Source organism: Thamnophis sirtalis, unplaced genomic scaffold (assembly GCF_051295495.1).
Source record: "Thamnophis sirtalis isolate CommonGarterSnake01/CBP01778 unplaced genomic scaffold, rThaSir2_p1.2 scaffold_11, whole genome shotgun sequence".
Lineage (NCBI taxonomy): Eukaryota > Metazoa > Chordata > Lepidosauria > Squamata > Natricidae > Thamnophis > Thamnophis sirtalis.
The window spans coordinates 4,925,767-4,950,932 of NW_028261391.1; the positions used below are offsets into that span (position 1 = coordinate 4,925,767).

Sequence of the window (25,166 nt, forward strand, 5' to 3'; positions counted from 1 at the left end):
ATGTTGAAGTTTCTGATTCATCTGATCCTTTGGATTCCACGGCAGATTCTTTCCTATCTGAAACAGATCTGGTCACTGAAACGCTACCCGCCAGGGCCTTTTCCACTTCCTGTAATAGGAAGCATGTGGCGGCTATATGACACTTCCGTATCGGAGATGACTTTCAGAAAGGTATGTCTTTTGCACTCTTTAATCCAATGAGAAGCAAGGTGTCAGCTGCCACCAGTGGTGGGTTGCAGGCGGTATGCCCCAGTACGGGCGTACTGGACTTACCTGGAGCACCAGGTATTGTTCCGGTATGGTGCTCCGGAGGGCCCACACCGTGGCACGACAAAACCGCGCTCAACTAAGCCGCGCCCGATTAAACCGCATCACTTACGTCATCAACAGGGCGACAACAGCGAGCGCGGAGAAAGAAGGGCGCTTTAAATAGCGCTTTGAAAGCAAGCCGATTCAACTTAAGGTAAGGGTTAGGTTTAGGGTTAGCTTTAGGGTTAGCTTTAGGATTAGGTTAAGGGTTAGGGTTAGGTTTAGGGTTAGGGTTAGGTTTAGGGTTAGGTTAAGGGTTAGGATTAGGTTTGGGTTTAGGTTTAAGGTTAGGGTTAGGGTTAGGGTTAGGTTTAGGTTTAGGGGGGTTAGGTTTAGGTTTAGGGGTTAATTTTAGGTTTAGCGTTTACATTGTCCTTCTGTCTCCGCGCTGTTGTCGCACTGTTGATGACATCAGCTACGCGGTTTCGTTGAGCGCGGTTTAGTCGAACGCGGTTTTGTGGTGGAACCGGCCCACACACCCGCCCATGCTCCTTATCTATCTTTAAACCCTTTGGCGCTTCCGTGCATGTGTGCAGCGCATACAGCACCTGTACAACGCTCCGTCGAGCAGCTGGAGCATCGCAGAGGCTTTAAGCTCTGACAGGATAATCCTTCCATTCCCCATTATCTGTGAGAGCTGAAGAAGCTTCTTGGATGAGAAGCGAAACGTCTTCAAAAAAAAACAAGAAAATCCAGTTGCCTCCTGAAAAAGCACCTTTGGGTGTTTGTTGTTGTTAGTTGCAAAGTCGTATCTGACCCATTGCAACCCCATGGACAACGTTCCTCCAGGACTTCCAGTCCTCTACCATCCTCTGAAGTCCATTTAAGCTCATGCCGACTGCTTCAGTGACTCCATCCAGCCACCTCCTTCTCTGCTGTCCCCTTCTCCTTTTGCCCTCCATTTTTCCCAGCATGAGGCTCTTCTCCAGGGAGTCCTTCCTTCAGGACTGACCGGTTTGCGTGTTTACCTCAAGCAAAACATTCATCAACCATAGGAGAACAATAGATGAAATCATGAAAAGAACAACGTGTCCTGTACCAAGACTTGCCGAAAGAAACACCTTGATGGTTTGTTAAAGAGCAAGTAAGGACAGGAACCATCCCATCTCTTCAGTGAGAGTAGTGCATTACTAAGAATTGAGCCCCTGCATATTGCTTTTAATCCAGTGCTGGGATACCCAGGGAGCCCCCCAATGCCAAGTTACTACCGGTTGAACTGGTACGAACCAGAAGGAACCCACCTCTGCTTTCAGCCATTTCTGGCTGTACTGTTCTCAGCGTATCCATGCTTCAGCATTACAAATAGCTTTTAAAAGATTATTATAAAAGAACATGTTCTCCTATCACGCCCTCTTACACCTACTTAAAACTCATCCCTTTCTTTTGTCCTTGTTTCTTTTTTTGCAGTTGTTTCTAACAATAAAATAAGATCTTCCTCCCTATGGTTGCACCATCGATTAACCCAAATGCAATATTTGGGTTAATCCTGCCTCTTTACGCTTGGTTCTTTAGTACTGAAGCTAACAAGGTGTGTTTCAGTGACTCTGTGTGCTGATCTCTGGTACAAATCATTCTTCTATACTACGTGCCATGACAACACTGTGAATATAGGTATAATGCTTAAGCAGAAGCTGTGTGGGAGCAAGCCAATCTATTCTGCGAGGACAAGCCATAATTCAAGAACCATTGGTTAAGTATTGGGTGCCTGCCAATTTGCGTCATACCCAGGCAGCTTCCAGAGGGATGTGGTGGCTCAGTGGCTAAGACGGTGAGCTTCTCAATCAGAAAGGTTGGCAGTTTGGCAGTTCGAATCCCTAGTGCCATATAATGGAGTGAGCTCCCGTTGCTTCTGCCAACCTAGCAGTTTGAAAGCATGTAAATATGCAAGTAGAAAAATAGGAACCACTATAGAGAAGGAAGGGAGACAGAAAAGGAAAGAGAAAATAAGGTGGTGTCATAACAGGCGCTCGGGATGGTAAACAAAGCAATCCAAACTGTACCTTATAACCTTTTAAATGGAATAACAATAGTATAAGAAGGGCAAAGAAAAAGAATAACTATGTGAATGTGTACCTATAATTTTATGTAAGAGAATAAATGACAGTAAGAATATAAAGCACAATATAGGTAAATAATATTGGGTTATAAATAGCTAAGTATAAATAAATATAGAATTGTACATAAAAATGGATAACAAATAAGGAGACCATGAATGCAAGATATAAATGTATAGAAGGGAAAACACTAACTGCAAAGAAACCAATACGGAACTGCTCTATGATATACAATGGAACTTCTTGTTCCTATGTTGTTTTAAGTCATGTGTTTGTTTTTGTTGATGTGTTTGTGTGTTTAAAATAAAAATTTATATATATAAAAAGGAACCACTTTTGATAGGAAGGTAACATCCTTCCGTGTACCTTTGGCATTTAGTCATGCCGGCCACATGACCACAGAGACGTCTTTGGACAGTGATGGCTCTTTGGCTTAGAAACAGAGATGAGTACTTTTTTTTTAAAATTTATTATTTGTATGCCGCCCTTCTCCGGGAGGGACTCAGGGCGGCGAACAACTCAAAAGGGGAAAAGGGGATGCAAACACAATACACGTAATTAAAATACACAAGAGTCATACAACCATACAAGTCGAGAGGGGAGGGGAACTCATCAACCCCAGGCCTGCCGGCACAGCCAGGTTTTGACGGCTTTCCGGAAGGCCTGGAGAGAGGTGAGGGTCCGCGGGGAGTTCATTCCAAAGGGCTGGAGCTGCTACAGAGAAGGCCCTCCCCCGGGTGGTAGCCAGGTGGCATTGGCTGGCAGACGGAACCCGGAGGAGGCCGACCCTGTGCGATCTAATGGGTCTATGGGAGGTAATTGGCAGCAGGCGGTCTCTCAATTACCCAGGTCCAATACCATGTACTGCCCCCTAGAGTCAGGAACGACTAGCACATATGTGCGAGGGGAATCTTTACCTTTACGGGGAGCTTCCAGTGCCAATTTTGAAATACTCATGTGAGAAGAGTTTTGTTAAGAATCATTTCTTGGGAAAAGAAGAAGACATAATAACACAACTAAAGTTTGTGTTTCATATTTCTGTTCTTATTTGCCCAATCCATAAGAATGGCAGCTCTCTGTAATGTTCTCAATATATTTGGGATTTTCCACATCAAAGCCATTTTAGTGTAGCAGTTAAGACATCACATTTTCTGTATTCGAATATAGAATTCTACTCCAATGTTTCTTTGCTTTGTCACATGTCTACCATAAATGTTAAAAACTCCCCTTTTTACATTTACATTTTCAACATTCATTGAATACATTTACACATTTTTGATAACTTGTCTGGAGTTAAATACCAATGGCACATCATAAAAAAATTTCTTTTAAATAGTAATTCCTAAAGTGAATATAAAAATAAAACTAGAGTTTAAGATTAGGAATAATTTAAACTGCTCAAAGTTTGTGCAACAGGAAGAAGCTGAGTTCAACGCAGAGATGTTATTGACTTTCTTTTTTTTAATTTCCTTTGTCTTAATATATTTTAGACTTTGTTTGTTAAAAAGCTACACCGTGTATGGGCTCTGGGAAGTCGGGGGGGGGGGAAGGGAAGGGAAGTAGGGTCTTAGGGGGGAGGGGGGAGGGGGGTATATAGTATGTGCTAGATTTTAAAGTAACACGATTGCACTTGTATACTGTTGCTCTTTAATTCCAGTGTAAAAATAGGACAAGCTGAATATATTAATAGATAGTAGAGATACACCAAAGGGAGGAGTAGAGGGATAGAAGAAAGAGGGGTAGAGGGGGTGGGAGAGAGGATTGGAGGGAGGGCGAGAAGGAAGGGAGGGAGTGTATTGGGAGAGAGGTGTAGTAGAGGGGGAGGGGAAGTAGGGTAGAGGGGAATGATGGAGGGAAGACGGAAAGTTGGAGGGGGGCGAAAGAAAGGGTGTATGGCGGGTCGAAGAGGTACATTGGGTTTCTATTTTGGGGGGTATTATTGACAAGAGGAATGGCTGTGTTTATTGTTTAATGTTATATGGCCCCGGTTCTGTACAGTATATGTGTGACTGTACGAAAATGAAAATGGAAAATAAAACACATTTAAATACAAAAAATAAAATAAAATAAAATAAAATAAAACTAGAGCCTTTTCTTTTGGGCTTAATGGAAAAAGACATGGGGGGGGGGATTGGAACTTTGATGCTATACATGTCAATCAAAGGTGAAATCAACTTACCTTCACTACCAGCTGGCAAATGTGAGCATGTGCATGCGCAGAGCAGCAAAAACAGGACGTGATGACATCCGGGTGGGTGGGCGGAGCCTCTCACCACCACCGCTACCAGTTCACCCGAACCGGGTAGAACCGCTCAATTGCACCACTGATGTTGATGGTAGCAAGACTAGTCTATGGACAAAAATGGAAAGATATTTTGACCCTGAAAATGGACCAATGGTTGCAAGGTGATTACATGATCCTGGGGCAATGCAATAGTCATAAATAGGAGTCAGTTGCCAAGCATCTGAATTTTGATCATGTGACTAGGGCAGGGCTCGGGAACCTTAAATACTCAAAGAGCCACAAAGGACCTAACCGGAAGCCCCCTGTTCAATTCTGGAGCTGACTGGAAGTCTGGTTCCTCCACCATAGTCTCTTCCTAATGCGGCGTCCTTTTTTCTCTACCTATCCTAACCAAAAGCCGTATCAATTGTGGAGCCAACTGGAAAACCCGCCCCTCCTACTGGTGCGCTGTGCTTCCTCCCCCCAAACCAGAAGCTCCTCTCAAAATTGTGGCATTGACCAGTGATAGGGAGCCATAGCAGAGAGATGAAAGAGCCACATGCGGCTCCACTAGACTAGGGGGATGCTGCAGCAGTTGTGAAAAATGGTTGTAAGTCACTTTTTTCAGTGCTCTTGTAACTTTGAACGGCTGGTAAATGAACTGTTGTAAGTCAAAGGCTACCTGTAGGTGGCTTATAGTTTGCTTGGCAAGCCCAGGCTGTTTGGGTAAATCCCAAAGCTGCGCTTTTTCTGATGGATCATTTTATCCCCACTGTCTCCTGTTGATAAAAAATGAACCTGGTCCTAATATTGTTCTACTCTTACACCCACACTGATGAAAATTAAGAAATCAAAAAGATGCTGGGGTGGGTGCATGAATTTGTTTTTAAATGGCCCATAATGGTGCAAACTGGTGTTTTGTCAGGGTTCCAGTTAATACACCCAGTGGAATCAAAACTCCAAGGCAGGCATATTCTTCAAAGTGGGGGAAGGGAGGTGGGGTGTTAGGGGGGAGGGGGAGAGGGGGGATATATAGTATGTGTTAGATTTTAAAGTAATGTGACTGCACTTGTATACTGTTGCTCTTTAATTCCACTGTAAAAATAGGATAAGCTGAATATATTAATAGATAGTAGAAATACACCGAAGGGAGGAGTAGAGGGATAGAAGAAAGAGGGGTAGAGAGGGTGGGAGAGAGGACTGGAGGGAGGGTGAGAAGGAAGGGAGGGAGTGTACCGGGAGAGGGGAGTGGTAGAGGGGGAGGGGAAGTAGGGTAGAGGGGAATGATGGTGGGAAGATGGAAAGTTGGAGGGGGGGTGAAAGAAAGGGTGTATGGAGGGTCGAAGAGGTACATTGGGTCTCTATTTTGGGGGGTTTTGTTGACAAGAGGAATGGCTGTGTTTATTGTTTAATGTTATATGACCCCGGTTATGCACAGTATATATGTGACTGTACGAAAATTAAAATGGAAAATAAAAAAACACATTTACACGAAAGTATAGATTTATTAGGCAGGTCAATTGGCACATCTAAGGAAAAAACGATTCTGAAGCACCGAGGTTTTCCCCACCCAAGTCAAAACCCCAAAGTTCTTTGCCCCAGGTCAAATGTCTGTCATGGGCCAACCAGGTCACAGTCACTATCTGGTCCATGCCTCTTCAACACCTGATAGAGTGTCCTTGGCTCCCATTAAAGAATATTGTTTTGGCTACACATCCCCAGTTATCTCTTTGTTGTTCTTAGTTGCGAAGTCATGTCTGACCCATCGCGACCCCATGGACAACTTTCCTCCAGGCCTTCCCGTCCTCTCCCATCTTCTGGAGTCCATTTAAGCTCTCGCCTACTGCTTTGGGGACTCCATCCAGCCACCTCGTTCTCTGTCATCCTCATCTTCTTTTGCCCTCCGTCTTTCCAAGCATTAGGCTCTTCACCTGTGAGTTCAGGTGGCCAAAGTCTTTGAGTTTCCTCTTCAGGATCTGGCCTTCTAAAGAGCAGTCAGGGTTGATCTCCTCTAGGACTGACTGGTTAGATCGCCTTGCAGTTCAAGGGACTGTCGAGGGTCTTCTCCAGCACCATAGTTCAAAGGCCTCCATTCTTTGGTTCTCAGCCTTTCTTATGGTCCAACTTTCACAGCCATATATTGCAACTGGGAAAACCATAGCCTTGACTATAGGCACTTTTGTTGGCTGGGTGATGTCTCTCCTTTTTAGTATATTGTCTAGATTTGCCATAGCTATCTCCTCCCTTATGTTCTCACAGCTTTCTGTGGCAGTCCTGAAGATTCTCCCAAAATGGCTTCAGGGCTGACAAATAGAAAGCAAAAATGAGAAGGCAAGAAATAAGCAATTGGACTGGATCTGCAGCTATGTGTATTAATATAGAATTGTCCTCTTCTCTCTTCCAAATTTCAGCTGGCAAAGGACTATGGGAATATCTACTCCTTATGGGCAGGGAGTTATCATTGCATAGTTCTCTGTGGGTACCAAGCCGTGAAAGAAGTACTAATAGACCATTCCAAAGCTTTTGTTGATCGCCCAGTCACAGCTTACCTTTCAACTGCAACTAAAGAAAAGGGTAAGTCATAATCAAAATGGTGGATAATTATTGACGCTGCCTTGTTTTACCCCTCAAAATCAATGTGACAATAGTCAGAAGGCTTGGATTAAAATATCTAGAAATTAGAGGAGGTTGTTTTAGAAGAGCCATTGTCCTGCATTTATCAACTGTATTAGAGGCAAGGAAAATGTTGCGACATCCTATTCAGCAGATTTGACTCGAATGTAGACAAAAATAGGCAGCCACACTGTGGCAGGTGGGCCCAAGGGTCCTAATTTAATATCAAATCTTCAGTAGATTGGCCTTTCTTTGCCTCTATCCATGTTGTAATATTAGGAAAGTGTTTTGACTCAGCAGAAACCTCCTGTGAGTTGTTTCGGGATGCAGGGCTGACCGACTCACAGGAGAGGATAAGGAGCAGCTGTGGCTCGTTAGGATCTCCTCCTGAAGATAAAAAGACTGATGGTGCCACGCCCTGGTTGCAGAAGTCAACGTTCCATTCCGTTCCGTTCCTGTTCTAGTCAAGTTCTCTGTTTGTTTGCAATCATTGAGAAAAAGCACTTGGATAAGTGATTTGATTTATATAGACCTGTTTTGCTGTAGTTTACTTTTGGCAGAAAATTTATCTGTGTTTATTTTGGGCTCGCAGCCAGAAAGAGCCGGGACTGATAAAAACAGTCCTTTGCAAGCTGTGTGTGGGGGGCTATAGTTTCTGAACGGGCAAGGTGGGGGTCAGAACAGGAAAGTATTACAAATCTTGCCAAATGTATTGTACGCTTACTGACCTACATACCATGATATTTCTGTAACGCAAGGGTAGGACACGGAAGAAGCTCCTGAAACTAACAGATGGTGTAAGATATGCCAGCCTTAACCATATATGGAACAGTACATTTGGCAAGATTTGTAATTCTTTCTTAATATTACAACATGGATAGAGGCAAAGAAAGGTCAACCTATTGACGATTTGATATTAAATTAGGACCCTTGGGCCCACCTGCCACAACACAACTTAAACTAACATCTTTCATCTTGGAAGTTTTTATTATACATTATGTGGTTTTGTTTTTTTTTAAATAAATGTTTTTTAATTTTAGTTTAAAACAGGTACACATCTTTCTTTACATCTGTAGAAAATGTATCAATCAATTACAGATAAGTTTTGGTACATCTCCTCCACAGTCAACCAATATAACTCATATTAACTAAAACATTATTATATATCCATTTTCATTTAACTGTAATTATTATTTAGAAATATTGATGAAAGAAATAATCTTGAACAATCCCTGCCCACACCGGTGGGAGAGGAAAAAATCAAAAAAAAAAAAAAAAAAAAGGGAAGAACAGATAAAAAATAAAAATTAAAATAAAAAATAAAAAATAAAAATAATATAAAATAGACAAAAACGACAAGAGACAAGGCAGGAAAACAAAACAAAACACAGGTGTCTGTCATGAGAAAAAAAAAGAAGTATATCAACTGGTTACAACATGCTTTGGTGCTTCTCTTCCATTAACTCATATTAATTCAAATATCTTAACTCGAATATTTACCATATCAACATCATTATACCTCCAGTTTTAATTACCTATGGTTATTTAAACATCCTTCATCCTTAGCTATGCATTACATAATTGATCCATAACACATGCTGACAATTCATTTACTTATTTGTAAAATCCTCTATTATCATCAAATCCTCATATCCTATTTTAGCTGGACATCCATAATATTTAATTATATCATATATCATAACATTTTCCCAGTGTTGATTAACATTTAATTGTATGTATTTTATTTAGTTTTTTAATAGTGATAATTATTGTAGTTAATACTCTTTATGTATAATCTTCCAATTGTTAGTTGTCATATCAACTCCACATTATATACATTACTATCAATATCAATTATTATTCAACTATATCTGTTACAAGAAAAAGCAATTAGGTTTAACTAGTTTTCAATTGTATTCTTCAATCTATCAGCCAGTTCCAAATTATATATATTACTATCCATATCAGTCATTATTCAGCTATATCTATTATACATTAAGGTAATCAGATTTAGCTAGATTTTAAATTACGTTCTTCCATCTATCAGCCAGTGTCTCTCCAATAGCAAGATCTTCTCCAGCCAATTGCCACGCGTTGGATAAATTTACCAAATGTTTTCATAAGCAAATTCAGACAAAGATATTTTGGCACCTTTGGACTCTGAATGTCAGTGATGAAATAATAATGTTGTCCTAGGCTTGCAAAATTCTCCAAATTAACTTTAATTCTCAAGGGTGGATTTTCCATTCCTCCTGCACTCTGTCTTTTTAAATGAGTCTTCTTTATAACTCCCCCCCTCCTTTCTTCCTCTGAGATAGACCAGACACCATTTCTCACATTTTCCGTTTGTATTTCAGGAGCATTTAAACATTCAACGATCTCAGTTTTTGCTTCATATTTTAAAATCAGATGATCCAATTTTCTTTCCAGTCTTTGATAAGAATCAAAGAGTCCTCTGCATGTGGAAAAAAGTATCTGAAATGAAATCTTAGAGGTATTTTGGGACGCCATGATGTGTCGCAGTTAAAAATTGCAAGCTCTTTTTTTTCCCACAGACTTCTTAGTTTCTTACAGGCTGTGCAATTTTATCTGATCGTAAACAAAGCGAAGTAATAAAGTAATAAAAGTGTCGAATCGTGACGGACTAATTAGTAGAAAATAAATTTTACGATCCACTTAGGGAGATTCAGAGGGGGGAGGATGTCGAGGAGTTTCTTGAAGCATTTAAGAAGTAAAGTAACCACCAGCCATAAATCCATTAAAAAAGCCAATTCGCCGCTAAGTTTTCCTGTTCTTTGGTTTCAGTTATCTTAAGTTTTTAACGCGAACAGTCTCTCTTGGATAATAAAATCAGCTTACCAGATGACATCACTTCTACCATTCTTAGGGGCAACCTGCAGTTTCAGTTAGCACACAGCTAATCCAAAAAGGAATTGGCACGAGGAGTTAATACCCCTCCCCCCAGAGACTTGCGGGTGTCTCTGAGGTCCTGGGTCTCTCCTCACCTTCACTGTCGTCTACGGGACAGCTAGAGTTCAAAGAACCCGTCCAAAAATCCTTCGGTATAGAGGAATTTCAGGAGTAGCCTGAAACTCCATCTTCTCACTGCTAAGCCCCGCCTTCTTCCATACATTATATGTTTTGTACTATAGTTTCCTCTCTAGTCCGTTGGCTGGGGGGGGGGGGGTGCATGTCCTTTGTTACTGATTGGTTATCTGTTTGACAGCCGGCATATATAAAGAGCTGTCAAACAGGCCTCAGTTGTTGCCGGTTAGCTGATACGCGCAGAATGTGAAGTGCCGCGTTGGCAACCTGTTGGAAATAAACTGTTAGCTGACTTGAAGTCCTGGCTCGCTTCCGTTTGTCTGCCCGCGTTCTCCCAGATAGAACATTGGCGACGAAGGTGGGATTCCTCTGATGCGGATCAATGTGGCACCACCTGCAATCAAACTACACTTGCGGAGGGAGAGCATGTGCAAGCACTGAAGAGACCATAGGAGGAGGCAGGAAGCCAGGCAAAGAGCCATGCTGTAGCAAATTTCTGGCACCAGTACACCTGTAGTGGTGCGTACTGGCCAGAACCCACCTCTGACACATACATTTTGAAATATGTCCACAGGATTAATTTTATATTTTTGTGAACACTACTTTTTTAATTACCTCAGGCATTGCATTTTCAAACGGTCACACCTGGTGGCAGCAAAGGCAGTTTGGTGTTGTTACCATGAGGAAATTGGGACTCGGGAAAAAAAGCATGGAAGTTCAAATCCAAGAAGAGGCTCAGGAGGTGGTGGAATTCTTTGCAGAGACAAAAGGTTTGTGACAATCTGAGATGATGCTGTCTTGGGTAAAGCTGCACAGACATCTTTAAGGGGTTTCCATACCTGATGAAACATTGTCACATAGAACAGTGGTTCTCAACCTGTGGGTCGGGACCCCTTTGGGGGTTGAAAAACCCTTTCACAGGGGTCGCCTAAGACCATCAATACAATACAATTCAATAGCAGAATTGGAAGGGACCTTGGAGGTCTTCTAGTCCAATCCCCTGTCTAGGCAGGAAACCCTATACCATTTCAGACAAATGTCTATCCAACATCTTTTTAAAGACTTCCAGTGTTGGGACATTCACAACTTCTGGGGGCAAGCTGTTCCACTGATCAATTGTTCTAGCTGTCAGGAAATTTCTCCTCAGTTCTAAGTTGCTTCTCTCTTTGATTAGTTTCTACGCATTGCTTCTTTTTCTACATTCAGGTGCCTTGGAGAATAGTTTGACTCCCGCTTCTTTGTGGCAACCCCTGAGATATTGGAACACTGCTATCATGTCTCCCCTAGTCTTTCTTTCTATTAAACTAGACATACCCAGTTCTTGCAGCCGTTCTTCATATGTTTTAGTCTCCAGTCCCCTAATCATCTTTGTTGCTCTTCTCTGCACTTTTTCTAGAGTCTCCACATCTTTTTTACATCATGGTGACCAAAACTGAATGCAGGATTCCAAGTGTGGCCTTACCAAGGCCTTATAAAGTGGTATTAACACTTCACATGATTTTGATTCTATCCCTCTGTTTATGCAGCCTAGAACTGTGTTGGCTTTTTTGGCAGCTGCTGCACATGTCTGGCTCCTATTTACATGGTTGTCCACTAGGACTCCAAGATCCCTCTCACAGTTACTACTATTGAGGAAGAGCCGAGGTGGCGCAGTGGTTAATAGCAATAGCAATAGCAGTAGACTTATATACCGCTTCATAGGCCTTTCAGGCCTCTCTAAGCGGTTTACAGAGAGTCAGCATATTGCCCCCAACAATCTGGGTCCTCAGTGCTGCATTACCCACTGCGCCACCTTAAATGCAGCACTGCAGGCTACTGCTAGATCAGCAGTTCAGCGGTTCAAATCTCACCGGCTCAGGGTTGACTCAGCCTTCCATCCTTCCGAGGTGGGTAAAATGAGGACCCAGATTGTTGGGGGCAATATGCTGACTCTCTGTAAACCGCTTAGAGAGGGCTGAAAGCCCTATGAAGCGGTATATAAGTCTACTGCTATTGCTGCTATTGCTATTGCTACCAGAAAAAACATATTTTCAAAAAATATGGAAAGCATAAAATAATTTTATGGTTGTGGGTCACCACAACATGAGGAACTGTATTAAAGGTTCACGGCATTAGTAAGGTTGAGACCCACTGACATATCATCATAAGGTCAGAATGGAGTGTGGAGGGCTTCTGAAAGAACTCCATATCCATGGCAGGAATCCTCCAGGCCCCTAATCATCTTATACTGAAGGCTAAAGCACATGAAGAACGGTTGCAGGAACTGGCCATGTCTAGTTTAATGAAAAGAAGGACCAGGGGAGACATGATAGCAGTCTTCCAATATCTCAGGGGTTGCCACAAAGAAGAGGGAGTCAAGCTATTCTCCAAAGCACCTGAAGGCAGGAAAAGAAGCAATGGGTGGAAACTAATCAAGGAGAGAAGCAACTTAGAACTGAGAAATTTCCCGACAGTGAGAACAATTGATCAGTGGAACAGCTTCCCTCCAGAAGTTGTGAATGCTCCAACACTGGGAGTTTTTAAGAAGACGTTGGATAGCCATTTGTCTGAAGTGGTGTAGGGTTTCCTGCCTAAGCAGGGGGTTGGACTGGAAGACCCCCAAGGTCTCTTCCAACTCTATTATTCCGTTGTCCTAGTTCCATCTCAGACAAATGACTATCTAAGATTTCAATGAAAATGTCCCCTGATTCTAGGCAACAGGCTATCTCACAGCTTAATAGCTTTCATGGTCAATATTTTCCTCCTTATTTTAATGTTTGGATTTTGTTGGGATACAAGTTAGAATGGAGTTTGTATTGCAACAACTACAGAATTAATCAGCCAGTAGATGGTAGTGTTCAGTTAGCATCAATGGTTATAATCTAGGTCAGTAGTGATGAACATTTTTAGCACACACGTGCTCTGGAAGAGGAGATACATGGTACGCATGCACGTGTGCATGGACACCAGCCACCTGGTCTTCCAGTTTCTGGAAGAAACCGGAAAAACTAAAAGGCCACTGCACGCATGCATGCTGGGATGCTGCTCCTCTGGTTTCCAGCATTCCCGCACATGTGAAAACCAGTTTTCCACCCTATTTGTATTTGTATTTATTTGTCTTGTATGCCACCCACTCCTGAAGGACTCCAGGCGGCTCACAATAGACAAGGGAAGGAGAAATAACTAGACAAAGACAACACTTTAAAAAAACCCGCAACATTCACAGTTTCCGTGGGGCTGGATGTTTCACAAGCCCCCCCAGCCTGCTGGAGCAGCCAGGACTTGGTGGCTTTGCAGAAGGCCGGGAGGGTAGTAAGGGTCTGGATCTCCACGGGGAGGTCATTCCAGAGGGCTGGAGCTGCAACAGAGAAGGCTCTCCCCCGGGGAGTCGCCAGCCGACATTGGCTGGCGGATGGAATCCGGAGGAGACCTAACCTGTGAGATCTAATCAGTCTATGGGAGGTAATCGGCAGGAGGCGGTCTCTCAGGTACCCAGGTCCGTTGCCATGTAGGGCTCCCTGCCTCTCCAAGCAGCCTGTTTTTGATGCGAGGTAAGTGCAGGGCCCATGTGGAGGCTTGGGATGGGGGAAAAACCATAACCCACCACTGATTCCTATCCTTTTGTTTCCAGGGCAGCCATTTGACCCATCGCTATCCATGATGAAATTATTTTCGAACGTGATCTGTGCTACAGCATTTGGACATCGGTTTTCCACTGAAGACCAGAACTTCCTGGAGTTGATAGACAAAATTTCCTTTCTCTTAAGGTTTGGAAGCACCGTTCCTTACTTTGTAAGTAGTACTAATCTTGTTTTTTCATTTTTAAATCTTCTCTTTCTCATAGGAGTCTGTCAGTTCAAAATTTTCCAAAAGAATGAATGTATGGACTTTAACAAAAATCCATATGTAACTTTCCTTTGCTGTTCCTCCCCTCCCCTCTTGCTCCCCTTCCTCTCTTCTCCTCCTTTACCCTCCCCCTCCCCTCCCCTCCTATTCTCTTTTTTGTAACTTCAAATCAGTGTCACCACAATTGCCTGGAAAAGTCCCTGCTGTTTTTTTAACCCACTCTTAAAGGAAAATACAGCATGAATTTTGTTTACTTTCAACCAGTTGCTCTTTCAGTTTAATGTTGGGTGTTGGGAGTATACTCCTAGTGTTGGGTAGGCAATACAGATTCATATATAATAACAAATGGTCGGTTGCTTTAAATGGGTGAATGTACTTATCAGCTGTAATTAACTTTGCAATAAGAGGGAGTCAAGAAAGCTCACTCTCTCTCTGCTTGTCCTATGCTTGATAACTACTTGCTTGCTTGATGACTGGAACGTGAACTGCGACTGTAAGCAATTGTTTGTTCTTTGAATTGTGTTTGGACAAATACCTACTATCACTGCTTGGGAAGATATTAGTAGTAGTAAAGCTACTTGTTTTTACTAGCAGTGTCTGAGACTCTATTTGTGTGTTTCTTCTACTAGCAACGTTCCTTCTCTCTAGCTGTACATTCTGCTGTGCTACTTTCTCTTCTCCCAACGGAGATACCCCTAACATTGGGCATCATAGAAGGAGGGCAACATGAATAAGGAAGGGTTGGGCGTGAGGACTGTGAACAACAATAATCCTAAAGATTGGAGGGCACTTTTCTATAGTGAGAAAAGGCATTAGAAATATAATTTGGATGGGCTCCCCCCCCCTCCGAATATGTGTGTGTGAGAGAAAGAAAGGGAAAGAGAGAAGGAGAGAAAGACTCAAATTTGAGAAGGTTGCTATAGAAACTCATTAAAGTAAAGGTAAAGGTTCCCCTCGCATATATGTGCTAGTCATTCCCAACTCTAGGGGGGGTGCTCATTTCCGTTTCAAAACTGAAGAGCCAGCACTGTCCAAAGAGGTCTCCATGGTCATGTGGCTGGAATGACTAAAGGCTGAAGGAACATGGAACGCTGTTACCTTTCCACTAAAGGTGGTTCCTATTTTTCTACTTGCATTTTACATACTTTCTAACTGCTAGGGGTTGGCAGAAGCCGCAAGAAGCAACGGGAACTCACTCCATTACGCGGCACTAAGGATTCAAACTGCCGAATTGCCGACCTTTCTGATCAACAATGTCTTAGCCACTGAGTCACTGTTTCCCTTTAGAAACTCATTACAGAGACATAAATTGTCTGGATTAGTCCATACACTTAAGATCAATGACATTTGTTTGTTCAATCCAGGGTTCTGAAAGATCTTTTTATATAGTAACTGAAAACTCTCTCTCTCTCTCTCTCTCTCTCTCTCTCTCTCTCTCTCTCTCTCTCTCTCTCTCTCTCTCTCTCTCTCTCTCTCTCTCTCTCTCTCTCTCTCCCTCTCTCCCTCTCTCCCTCTCTCCCTCTCTCCCTCTCTCCCTCTCTCCCTCTCTCTCAGCTCTATGAAGCTTTCCCATGGATCATGAAGCATCTGCCTGGCCCTCACCAGACTGCCCTATCTTTTATGGAGAATATGTTTTCGTTTGCAAAGAAGGAGATCAAACAGCATAAGGAGAATCAATGCCAGCACGAACCACAGGATTTCATTGATTTCTACCTACTTCAAATGGAGAAAGTACACATTTGCTTTGCCTTGGGAATATTGCTTGAAGATGAATCAGTGCATCACTCCCATCTAAAAGAGAATATTTGCAGTGCAGGGTTGAAATGAGGGGTCCTTGGTGCTCTCTGAGCTTGCTTGTTTTCTCGCAGATGTTTCATTACTCTAACTAGGTAATCACATCCGTGCTAGGTAACATCGCTAGCACTTATGGTGTTATCTAGTTATGGTAATGGAATATCCGCAAGAAAACAAGAAAACTCAGAGAGCACCAACGACCCCTAACTTCCATTTATTCCCGAGCACTTTCTTCTATCTATCTATCTATCTATCTATCTATCTATCTATCTATCTATCTATCTATCTATCTATCTATCTATCTATCTATCTATCTATCATCTCTCTCTCTCTCTCTCTCTCTCTCTCTCTCTCTCTCTCTCTCTCTCTCTCTCTCTCTCTCCGAGGTGGCGCAGTGGTTAGGGTGCAGTACTGCAGGCCATTTCAGCTGTCTGTTATCTGCAGTTCAGCGGTTCTAATCTCACCGGCTCAAGGTTGACTCAGCCTTCCATCCTTCCGAGGTGGGTGAAATGAGGACCCAGACTGTGGGGGCGATATGCTGACTTTGTAAACCGCTTAGAGAGGGCTGAAAGCCCTATGAAGCGGTATATAAGTCTAACTGCTATTGCTATTGCTCTAACTGCTATCTATCTATCTATCTATCTATCATCTATCTATCTATCTATCTATCTATCCATACATACATAACACACACACACACACACACACACACACACACACACACACACACACGGCTGTGTGTGTGTATGTTCCAGCATAACTCTGGAGCACCTCAAGCAATTTCAACAAAACTTGGTACAGTTTGTTCTAGTCATTCCCTACTCTAGGGGGTAGTGTTCATCTCTGTTTCAAAGCTGAATAGCCAGTCCTGTCTGAAGATGTCTCCGTGGTCATGTGGCTGGCATGACTAAATGCCGAAGGTGCATGGAACGGTGTTACCTTCCCACCAAAGGTTTTACTTGCATTTGTAGATGCTTTCGAACTGCTAGGTTGGCAGAAGCTGGGACAAGTTATGGGAGCTCACTCCGTTATGCGGCGCTAGGGATTCGAACCACAGAACTGCTGACCTTTCTGATAGACAAGCTTAGCATCTTAGCCACTGAGCCACCATGTCATAAAATGGGGCAAAATTCACTTAACAAATATTTCACTTAACAACAAAATTTGGGACCCAATTGTGGTTATAGGTTGAGGACTACCTATATAGAACTTGTCCCAATTTTATCTTCACTCACCCCAATCTCATGCCATCTTGATGGTTTGGGTTAAAATCCCCTTCTCCCCAGACAAGATGGCCATTGAAATAGAACAGGGAGTAATAAATTGTAAAAATATTGGAAATAATAAGAAAATGCTATTTCACCTATTTTACTGTTAATCCTAGACGAAGGATGATCCCAATTCTACCTATGACGAAGACAACTTGGCTCACTGCATTGTTGACTTCTTTATGGCTGGAGCAGAAACAACTTTAAGTTCTCTGAAATGGGCATTGCTGATCATGGCAACTCATCTGGATATCCAAGGTAGGATACAGTGATAAAGTGGTGACAAAAAACTGGGATTATTATTAGTAGAAAGTAATGCTATTAATTTTGCCAGACCAATTCTTGAATATAGCTCATCTGCCTGAAATCCACATCATATATCCGACATTACTACTGTTAGGGATGTAATCCTAGTCTTGGGTTGGCAATATATATATATTATTAGGTGGCATGGCAACAAACCTGACTTTAGCTACCCACACATGTTAGGAGCTCCTGCATGGGTTCATATTCCTGCACACATTAGACTAAAGGGACAACATCAAGCTCGACAATTAGTATTCGTGGGTTATAACTCTAACAGATCATGCAGGTTTTGGGAGCAAGGCACAATTAAGGTGTTCCATAGTGCTAACGCTAAATTTCTAGAGAATGTTGGGTGGAATAGACTAGAAACCAACGATGAAGTAGTCATTGACACCCAAGTAGACCATGAGAATAGGACAGAAATACCATAATCAAGCGATGAAGGGAAGGTGTCTACTCAGGAGGAGGAAGTAATAAATCAGAAAGACGTTGAACAGGATAGTCCTCCTATAAGCCCTGAATTACCCAGATGTTCAACTTGAGTAATTCGGCCACCTGACAGATATCAGGCATCTATTGCATGTCAGGTGGACAAGGTGCCTGCTACCTACCATGAAATGACTCCATATCCCACGGATCAAAAAGTATAGCAATCTGCAATGGATAGGGAATTTAAGTCACTGCAGGATCTAGGAGTGTTTGAAAATGCTCAATTACCTTCAGGTAAACATGCAATAGGCTGCAAATGGATATTTAAACTTAAAACTGGAGTGGATGGGACTGTAACGTATAAAGCTAGGTTGGTTGCTCATGGATTTGATCAGTCAGCTAATGACTACGACAAAGTTTTTGCTCCTTGTTTGAAAGCAACCACATTGCGCACAGCATTAGTATGGGCAGCGAAGCAGAAGTATGTGGTGCACCGCTGCAGCATACCATATACATGAAAAGGCCATTGGGATTGAAAGCTGAAGAAACCACTGATTGCTGGAGATTGAAAAAGAGTCTTTATGGCTTGAAGCAATCAGGATCCGAGTGGAATCAGTGAATAGTTAAAGCATTGACTAAAAATAGGGATTAAGGCTGGTATGGCTGATCCTTGTTTGTTTAAAAATGATAACAATGGCATAGTATCTTTATTACTATTATTTACTGACGATATAGCCGTAATAACAAAAACTGAACAAGAGGCTATTAGAATCATTTCACTTTTACAGAAGCAATTTAATATTAAAAATCTTGGAGAGATTCGACAGTATCTTGGATTGAGAATAGTAAAAACAAGGGGAGGATTTAAATTATCGCAAACATAGAAGATTAATCAGTTACTTAAGAATTTTAGGATGGAAATATGTAAACCATCAAAAACCCTGATGAGTCAGGAGTTTGGCAATGTTGATGTAAAGAGTCCTATTTTTGATAAAGGATTGTATCAATCGTTGATTGGTAGTTTGTCCTATCTCAGCAACTGAGGGCATGTTGTGTATCCTGTGGGTTTGGACTGGTAGGATGTGGAATGAGTGGCTTCTCTGCTGTTCCCCTACCCTTTGGAACATCTTGCTCCCGGAGGTGCAAGAAACCACATTTCTGGTTTTCTGGAAGAGTTGCTAAGACCTGGCTCTGCCAATTAGCATGTGTTTTGACCTAGGCTTCTCAAAAACACGAAGCCAACTCCTCATTCCGATAAAGCCCCTTTTATTTAGGTTAAAGGGAATTCCTCTCCAGCAAAGTCTCAGCCAAAAGTCTTTCAAGAGATTTCACAACTACAGACCTTTATCAGGCTTGGAGAGCTGCCAGGCCGATATCTTCCAAACGCCACTCTGTAGTAAACAATACTTGGCAAGAAGTCAGGAACAGATCTTCACCCTAATGAATTGAACTGATGGTCTCCTGCAAACTCCATTCCCCTTTCGCTCCTCTTTATTCCCTATGGGAGGGGCCATTCACGGTCCACCTGTCTCTTTACTCCTGAGTCCCCGCTTGCTCCTTAGCTGTTCCCTTCTCCTGGCAGCTCTGCGCATGCGCACATTGGGAACAGGCTCCAGCTGTTCTTCTGTCCCACTGATGTCCGACTCCTAAGGCAGCTGATAACTGGCCCCATCTCTGCCTCCAACACAGAGCACTTGTCAGAGTCTTCCCCAGACTCCAGGACTGTCCCATGTTCCTCCTCAACCTCCTCACTGTCCGAATCTGCTGCCAGATCCACTGGCCACTGGCGGGTCACAACAGCATGGAGGTCTAAGAGTGCAATACAATCCTAGGGATGGCTGGTGGTTTGAGAGCACTCCCACTGCCATAGTAATCTTTTAGCTTTTTGAATTTATAGTTTTGATTTTTGCTTTTACTTGTAACTTGTTCTTACTTCTGTTTTTATCTGGGCTTTTATTCAGAAGTTTATACTGTTATGCTATTCCAAATTGCTCAATGGCAATAGCAATAGTGCTTAGTCTTATATACCACTTTACAGTGCATTATAGCCTTCTATAAGCAGTTTACAGAGTCAGCCTATTGCCCCCAACTATCTGGGTCCTCATTTTACCCACCTCAGAAGGATGGGAGGCTGAGTCAACCTTGAGCCTAGTGAGATTTGAACAGGCAGTTCAGCAGAAGTAGCCTGCAATACTGCACTCTAATCCCTGCGGCATCGCAACACCGCAGCACTTAGGTAAAATAGGCAGTGTGGACATGCAATAAATAAGTGGAAGATTTGTTATCTCTCTGAGTCTGGGTTCAATCCAGTTGTTGGATCCTACTATTTACTATTCTTGCTGGTTGTTTTTAATAGCAGCCATATAAAGTCCTTTCAAATATGGAAGACTATATCCCAATATTCATCTTATTCCCTTTCAGAGATAAATATGAAGGTCAGAAACTTGTTTGTTTTCAATCTTTTCCTTAGATAAAGTATACAAGGAAATGGAAGAGGTTTTCAGTCCATCTCACTCCATCTGTTATGAAGATCGGAGGAAACTGCCATATACCAATGCTGTGATTCATGAGATCATGCGATTCAGATATTCCGTGTTCTTTGGGCTTCCTAGAAAAAGCGTGCAGGATATCCATGTGAATGGCTTTCTCTTACCCAAGGTATAGTTTATAGACTCTTGGGATTCTTTGGTTTAAAGCTTCCACCCATTGGTGAAATTCATTTTTTTTTTACTACCGGTTTCATTTCATTTTCATTTCATTTTATTTGTCTTGTATGCCGCCCACTCCTGGAGGACTCCAGGCGGCTCACAACAGACAAGCGAAAGGGGATAAATAGACAAGACAACACTTTAAAAAAGGCGCAACATTCACAATTTCCGTGGGGCTGGGTGTTTCACAAGCCCCCCGGCCTGCTGGAGCAGCCAGGACTTGGTGGCTTTGCGGAAGGCCAGGAGGGTAGTAAGGGTCCGGATCTCCACGGGGAGGTCATTCCAGACGGCTGGAGCTGCAATGGAGAAGGCTCTCCCCTGGGGAGTCACCAGCCGACATTGGCTGGCAGATGGAATCCGGAGGAGACCTAACCTGTGAGATCTTATCGGTCTGAGGGAGGTAATCGGCAGGAGGCGGTCTCTCAGGTACCCGATGCCATGTAGGGCTTTATAGATAGCGACCAACACCTTGAAGTGGATTCGGAGACTAATGGGTAGCCAGTGCAGCTCGCGGAGGATAGGTGTGACGTGGGTGTACCTAGGTGCACCCACAATCGCTCGCGCGGCTGCGTTCTGGACTAACTGAAGTCTTCGAACACTCTTCAAGGGCAGCCCCTTGAACCTCTTCAAGGTTCTGTAGACGTGGCTACAGGCAGGCATGGCAGGGAAAGGATACTGCAAAATCTCCATTCCCACCCCAGTCTGGGGCCAGCCAGAGATGGTATTTGTTGGTTCTCTGAACTACTCAAAATTTCTGTTACCGGTTTTCCAGAACCTGTCAGAACCTGCTGAATTTCATCCCTGGTTGGAAAGTTATTTGACCCTTTTTCCTATGCCAAATTGACTTTGTGGGGAAATCAGCTTTAAAACTTGGGAGAAAGACGGCAATATGAAACACTGTAGGAATTTTCATATAAATGAATTTGCTGGATGATGAATTTTTGATGTATCCTGTGTTAAAAGAACTGTTTAAAATTAACAATTTCCATTCACCATAGACACCATAGTACAGTAGATTTCGGAGTATAAAATGCATCTCCCCCCCCCACAAAAGAGGATGAAAATTTGGTTGCATCTTATACACTGAAAGTAGCCCAACACATCCACTGTCCCCCATCCTTTGGCCTCTGCCTCCCAACAATTTACCTCCTTGCAGCAAATGGAGAAAATGGGGCTTGCGGAAGCTGCAATTGGCTATAGTAATCCCTGCAGCCTGAAACAGCTGATGATCGGGAGGCGCTCTTAAACTGAAAGTGAAACGCTGTTTGCTCCACGAGGCAAATTGCTGGGGGGCAGAGGCAGATTTTGTTTTTCTTGTGCTAATCAGGCTGTTTGCTACAAGAAGGTAAGTCAATAACTATAAATGCCTATAGAATGTTCAAATTATTAGACTAATTTTTTAAAGACTGCTTTATTATTGTTCTAGGCAGCTGAACAAAATGAAGAAGCTTTTTAAAATAAATGCTTGATCTGAAGAGGCCCAGTGCTATTGCATCTTCTTTAAATAGCAGAGAATAACTATACTTCCAGAAAGCACATCAATTTTAACAGCACCTGTACAAGTATAGTCTGAAATATAACACTACAAACAGTGTACATTGTCTGTACTGTTTGCTGTTTGTTGCAAGGAGGCAAATTGCTGGGAGGCAGAAGCAGATTTCTCCCCCTTTTTCCACCCTAAAAGCTAGGTGCATCTTATACTCTGAAAAATACAGTACTTATGATGTTATTTCACATTCAGGAGTCTGACAGCCCACGGATAGAAACTGTTCTTCAGCCTGGTAGTGCGGCTGGCTATAGTTCTATATCTCCTTCCCAAGGCCTTATAAAGTGGTATTAACCCTTCATGTGATCTTGATTCTATCCCTCTGTTTATGCAGCCTAGAACTGTGTTGGCTTTTTTGGCTGCTGCACACGGCTGGCTCATATTTAACAACAGAATACAACAACAGAATAACAGAGTTGGAAGGGATCTTGGAGGTCTTCTAGTCCAACCCCCTGTTCAAACAGGAAACGCTATAACAACAGCACTTACACTTATATACCCCTTTACAGTGTTTTACAGCCCTCTCGAAGCGGTTTACAGAGTCAGCATATTGTCCCCAACAATTCAGCTCCTCATTTTAACCGCTTCGGATGGACGGAAGGCTGAGTAGGAGGGTAAAGACGTGCCATCCAGGGTGTGAATCATCCCTGAGGATTTTCCTCACTCTTCTAAGGCAGTGATCCCTAGCGGTCTCATCTAGCGGTATCAAGGGACAGCCGACAACGTTTTGTGCTGTGCTCATCACCCTCTGTAATGTTTTTCTATCCACGGCTGTCAAACTGGCATGCCATACAGTAATGCAATAAGTGAGGGCACTTTCGATTGTGAATGGGTAAAAAGAGGTCATCAGTTGTTGTTCTACCCTGTATTTACCTCAGTCTCTTTCTTTATTATAGGACATTATTATTCTTGGAGACCTGCGCTCTGTTCTTCTAGATCCTGAACAATGGGAGACCCCCGAAGAATTCAACCCCCATCATTTTTTGGACAAGGAAGGAAATTTTGTGATGAAAGAAGCATGGCTTCCTTTTGGAGCAGGTAATCTGTAAAAAAAAAAAAAAGCCGTTATGATTGGCAAACGATGGTTATTTTAGGAAGGGATGAAAAAGGCAAAAAAAGAAAAAAATGCTTCATGGCATTTGGTCCATTGACCAATGCAAAATGAAAGACTTGTCTTTCCACAATATGCAATTGGATCAAAGGAGGGAAAGATTAATGTATCATTGGACTCAGGGGTGAAATTCAGCAGGTTCTGAAAGGTTCTGGAGAACCGGTAGCAGAAATTTTGAGTAGTTTGGAGAACCGGCAAATAGCACCTCTGGCTGGCCCCAGAGTGGGGTGGGAATGGGGATTTTGCAGTATCCTTCCCTTGGAGTGCAGAGGGAATGGAGATTTTGCAGTATTCTTCCCCTGCCATGTCCACCAAGCCATGCCCACCAAACCACGCCCACAGAACCAGTAGTAAAAACATTTGAATTTCACCACTGATTGGACTCCAGAAAGTGGTAAACATCCAGAGAACTAAACACCATGATCTGAGATATATCCAGGGCTGTCAAGAGGATTATTAAGTGCTGGAAAGACTAATATGGGCCCCCTCAGCTACACATGGACACATAAATCAGCAATGTCATAATTATACATTTATGTACAAATTACATTCAAACATACTTGCAAATATATTAAAAAGAGGACAGATACTTCTGTAAGAGATAATAACAACAATAATAATACACATTAGTATGTCAACAATAGTGAAACAATATGCAGAGTTTTGAGATGACATTTCACAGCCATTCATAAAGCGAAGGAAAAAATAAAATTACATTCAAATGATTTGAAATGAAACTAGTTGCAAATTAAATAAATAAGTAATGAAATTGAAATTCAAATAAATTAGATAAATAACACCGATCACATTGAATGCTAACCAAGCTTAGCATTTTAGCTTTTAAGGAACACCATATATGCTTCCATGGCATTTTGAAGGCGGGAAACTGCAGCCCAAATTCCCTTCGCCCGATCATTGCAAAGTGGGACAGATGCAGAGGTGGTATTCAGCAGGTTCTGACCAGTTCCGGAGAACCGGTAGCGGAAATTTAGAGTAGTTTGGAGAACCGGTAAATACCTCCTATGGCTGGCCCTGCCCACATCTATCCTCTGCCTCCCAAGTCCCAGCTGATTGGGAGGGAATGGGGATTTTGCAGTATCCTTCCCCTGGAGTGAGGTGGGAATGGAGATTATACAATATCCTTTCCCTGCCATGCCCATCAAGCCACTCCCACCAATCCATGCCACTCCCACCAAGCCACGCCTACCAAGCCATGTCACTCCCACCAAGCCACGCCCACAGAACCAGTAGTAAATAATTTTGAATCCCACCACTGGGCTGATGGGTAATGAATAATAGATTGTTACATTTAAAAAAATTAACCTTCATTTTTGTATAGGAGCTCGTGCCTGCTTGGGAGAACTCCTTGCAAAGAGTGAGCTATTCAACATCTTCACCAGGCTGCTGTGGGCATTTAGGATTGAGCCACCAGAAGGTGTGGAACTCAGTGAAAAATCCATAATAGGGACAATTGTGCATCCCGCTCCCTACAAGATTTGTGCACACCCTCGTATCAAGACACCACAATCTGGGCTAACAACCAGAAGGTCTTGTTGACATGTTACAACCTCTCCCTTTTCAATTCCTTTGATCACCTTCAAGACTGGACCGTTAGATCTTGCTGAATGACTTCTCCTGACATCTCTTAGGATTCCTAACCCTACTTGGCAGCCACATCTAGCTGTCTCTCATAGCGATTGCTGTAGTGGCGACAGCTACCGGCCTAACCCTTGAAGAAGAGGCTAATTATGTAATTAGGGCTGTTCAGAAGTCTCTTGTTGCAATTGCTCATGGGATCCTGGGAAATTCCTGGAGAAAGAAAAGGAGGACTTTATCTTTAAGGGCCAGGGAGAACAATCAGGTCTTCAAGGCCTTCTGGAGCATCATTAAAGGGGCAACCACATAGCTTTCGGGAGGCACCTTATTCCCGAGAG

The 25,166-nt window shown here is 42.7% G+C and overlaps 1 protein-coding gene across 1 annotated transcript; it reads left to right on the forward strand.

Moving 5' to 3' along the window:
- On the forward strand, positions 1-24,937 carry LOC148043450 (cytochrome P450 2J4-like). Its single transcript, XM_087725099.1, has 9 exons — positions 1-171; positions 6,999-7,161; positions 10,866-11,015; positions 13,856-14,016; positions 15,625-15,801; positions 17,249-17,390; positions 20,338-20,525; positions 23,018-23,159; positions 24,572-24,937. The coding sequence occupies exons 1-9, from the start codon at positions 1-3 to the stop codon at positions 24,787-24,789; spliced, it is 1,512 nt and encodes a 503-aa protein (XP_087581225.1). The 3' UTR covers positions 24,790-24,937.
- The last annotated feature ends 229 nt before the right edge of the window (positions 24,938-25,166 follow it).